Raw genomic sequence first — 3,575 nt, forward strand, 5'->3', positions numbered from 1 at the left:
CCCCCCGCCGGGATCCGATTGGCTGGTTGCGCCGGGCCGGCCGCTCCCATTGGTCGGCGCGCAGGAGGGACACGCCCCCCGGTGTCCCGAGGGACGATGGGAGGTGTGGCGGCAGCGCGCGGGGCATCATGGGAGGAGTGGCGGAAGTGCCGCCGGGGGCTCCCAGTAACTCCCAGTAACTCCCAGTGTTCCCAGTGACCCCCAGTAACCCCCCAGTAACTCCCAGTAACTCCCAGTGTTCCCAGTGACCCCCAGTAACCCCCCAGTGCTCCCAGTAACCCCCCAGTGCTCCCAGTAACTCCCAGTGTTCCCAGTGACCCCCAGTAACCCCCCAGTACCTCCCAGTAACTCCAGTGCTCCCAGTAACTCCCAGTGTTCCCAGTGACCCCCAGTAACCCCCCAGTGCTCCCAGTAACCCCCCAGTGCTCCCAGTGACCCCCAGTAACCCCCCAGTGCTCCCAGTAACTCCCAATGCTCCCACTAACTCCCAGTGACTCCCAGTAGCTTCCAGTGACTCCCAGTAGCTCCCAGTGCCCCCCCAGTAATTCCCAGTGCTCCCAGTGACCCCCAGAAGCTCCCGGTGTTCCCAGTAACTCCCAGTAACTCCAGTGCTCCCAGTAAATCCCAGTACCCCCCAGTAACCCCCCAGTGCTCTCAGTAACTCCCAGTGCTCCCAGTAACTACCAGTAGCTCCCAGTGACACCCAGGAAGCCCCAACGCTCCCAGTAACTCCCAGTGCTCCCAGTAACTCCCAGTAACCCCCCAGTGACCCCCAGTAACCCCCCAGTCACCCCCAGTAACCCCCAGTGCTCCCAGTAACTCCCAGTGCCTCCCAGAGCTCCCAGTAAATCTCAGTAACTCCAAGTAACTCCCAGTGCTCCCAGTACCTCCCAGTAGCTCCCAGTGACCCCCAGTAACCCCTCAGTACTCCCAGTAACTCCCAGTGTCCCCCAGTAGCTCCCAGTGCTCCCAGTAGCTCCCAGTACCCCCCAGTAACCCCCCAGTGCTCCCAGTAGCTCCACAGTGCTCCCAGTAACCTCCAGTACCCCCCAGTAACTCCCAGTGCTCCCAGTAACCCCCCAGTGACCCCCTGTAACCCCCAGTGACCCCCAGTAACCCCCAGTGTTCCCAGTAACTCCCAGTGCTCCCCAGTAACTTCCAGTGCTCCCAGTAACTCCCAGTGCTCCCAGTGACCTCCAGTAACCCCCCAGTGCTCCCAGTAACTCCCGGTGCTCCCAGTGACTTCCCAATAGCTCCCAGTAACTCCCAGTGCACCCCAGTAGCTCCCAGTGACTCCCAGTGCACCCCAGTAGCTCCCAGTGACTCCCAGTGCTCCCAGTAACTCCCAGTGCTCCCAGTAACTCCCAGAGCTCCCAGTAGCTTCCAGTGACCACCAGTAGCCCCCCAGTGCTCCCAGTAACTCCCAGTGCTCCCAGTAACTCCCTGTGACTCCCAGTAGCTCCCACTGCCCCCCAGTAGCTCCCAGTGTTCCAGTAACTCCCAGTAGCTTCCAGTGACCCCCAGTAACTCCCAGTGCTCCCAGTAATTCCCAGTACCTCCCAGTGCTCCCCAGTAACTCCCAGTGACCCCCAGAGCTCCCAGTAAATCTCAGTAACTCCCAGTACCTCCCAGTACCTCCCAGTGACCCCCAGTAACCCCCCAGTGCTCCCAGTAACCCCCAGTGCTCCCAGTAACTCCCAGTGCTCCCCAGTAATTCCCAGTGCTCCCAGTAACTCCCAGTGCTCCCAGTAACTACCAGTAGCTCCCAGTGACCCCCAGTAGCTTCCAGTGCCCCCCCAGTAGCTCCCATTGACTCCCAGTAGCTCCCAGTGACCCCCAGTGCCTCCCAGTAGCTCCCAGTGCTGCCCCCAGTAGCTCCCATTGACTCCCAGTAGCTCCCAGTGACCCCCAGTGCCCCCTCCAGTAGCTCCCAGTGACTCCCAGTAGCTCCCAGTGCACCCCAGGAGCTCCCAGTGACTCCCAGTAGCTCCCAGTGATTCCCAGTAGCTCCCAGTGCACCCCAGGAGCTCCCAGTGACTCCCAGTAGCTCCCAGTGCACCCCAGTAGCTCCAAGGCCTCACCAGTATCAAATTTTAGCTAAAAAAACCTAATAAATTCAAATTTTCATTCAAAACCCTCCGATTTTGGTTCAAAACCCATCAAATTTTGATTTAAAACCCTCAAACTCCTCAAATTCGGGTCGACTCCACCCCACCCAACCCCAACCCCGGGGGGATCCCCCCGATTTTGCCGCCGCCCTCCCCCAAAAAAAACCCCAAAACTTTGGAAAACTCCCCGTTTTTATTATTCTCTAGTAAAACGTTGAGGCCCCCCCTCCCCAACGCCGCCCCCGACCCCAAAACCCCCCCCGACCCCAACCCCCCCCCCGCACCCCCCAAACCCCCTCCCGGCTCCTCCTCACGCAAAGGGGGCCCCAAAACGACCCCGTTCCGGGTGTTCCGGAGGCTTTGGGGGGGACCCGGAACCTTCCGGACGCTCCTGACGCGGCTCGTGGGGATTCCGAGACTCTTCCGTTGGGTTTCCGCCATCATTTGATGATTCCAAGACTTTTCCATTGGGTTTCCATCAGTTTTTGTTGGTTTTAAGCCATTTTTTGATGGTTTCAAGACCTTCCCGTTGGGGTTCCACTGGTTTTGGTTGGGTTTGAGCCATTTTTTGTCAAATTCCAGGTGGTTTTTGATGCTTCCAAGACCTTCCCATTGGGTTTCCACCATCATTTGATGATTCCAAGACTTTTCCATTGGGTTTCCGTCACTTTTTGTCGGTTTTAAGCCATTTTTTGAGGGTTTCAAGACCTTCCCATTGGGTTTCCACCACTTTTTGATGGTTTCAAGACCTTCCCGTTGGCTTTTCACCATCATTTGATGCTTCCAAGACTTTTCCATTGGGTTTCCACCATCATTTGATGCTTCCAAGACCTTCCCGTTGGGTTTCCACCAGTTTTGGTTGGGTTTGAGCCATTTTTGGTCAAATTCCAGATGGTTCCAAGACCCTCCCATTGGGTTTCCACCATCCTTTGATGGTTCCAAGACTTTTCCATTGGGTTTCCACCATCATTCGACGCTTCCAAGACTTTTCCGTTGGGTTTCCACCAGTTTTGGTTGGGTTTGAGCCATTTTTTGTCAAATTCCAGATGGTTCCAAGACCTTCCCATTGGGTTTCCATCGTTTGATGCTTCCAAGACTTTTCCATTGGGTTTCCACCATCATTTGATGCTTCCAGGACCTTCCCATTGGGTTTCCATTGTTTGATGCTTCCGAGACTTTTCCGTTGGGTTTCCACCATCCTTTGATGCTTCCAAGACTTTTCCGTTGGGTTTCCATCAGTTTTTGTCGGTTTTAAGCCATTTTTTGAGGGTTTCAAGACCTTCCCATTGGTTTTCCACCACCTTTTGATGGTTTCAAGACCTTCCCGTTGGGTTTCCACCAGTTGATGCTTCCAAGACTTTCCCGTTGGGTTTCCACCATCATTTGATGCTTCCAAGATCTTCCCATTGGGTTTCCATTGTTTGATGCTTCCAAGACTTTTCCATTGGGTTTCCACCATCCTTTGAT

At 55.7% G+C, this 3,575-nt stretch overlaps 1 protein-coding gene across 1 annotated transcript in view; it reads right to left on the bottom strand.

The window, feature by feature from the left end:
* Positions 1-2,486: 2,486 nt before the first annotated feature.
* Positions 2,487-3,575, bottom strand: part of LOC113980554 — a gene marked incomplete at its 3' end in the record, with an annotated part of 1,893 nt that continues 804 nt past the window's right edge. The window contains exons 3-6 of the mRNA XM_027707784.1: positions 3,429-3,564; positions 3,269-3,325; positions 3,032-3,161; positions 2,487-2,958 (exon numbers count right to left, since the gene is read on the bottom strand). Coding sequence (XP_027563585.1) covers positions 2,487-2,958; positions 3,032-3,161; positions 3,269-3,325; positions 3,429-3,564 — 795 coding nt within the window. The remainder of the gene's footprint in view (positions 2,959-3,031; positions 3,162-3,268; positions 3,326-3,428; positions 3,565-3,575) is intronic.

The sequence above is a fragment of the Neopelma chrysocephalum genome, unplaced genomic scaffold (assembly GCF_003984885.1).
Source record: "Neopelma chrysocephalum unplaced genomic scaffold, ASM398488v2 Primary Assembly neopelma1_94628, whole genome shotgun sequence".
In the NCBI taxonomy this organism is placed as follows: domain Eukaryota; kingdom Metazoa; phylum Chordata; class Aves; order Passeriformes; family Pipridae; genus Neopelma; species Neopelma chrysocephalum.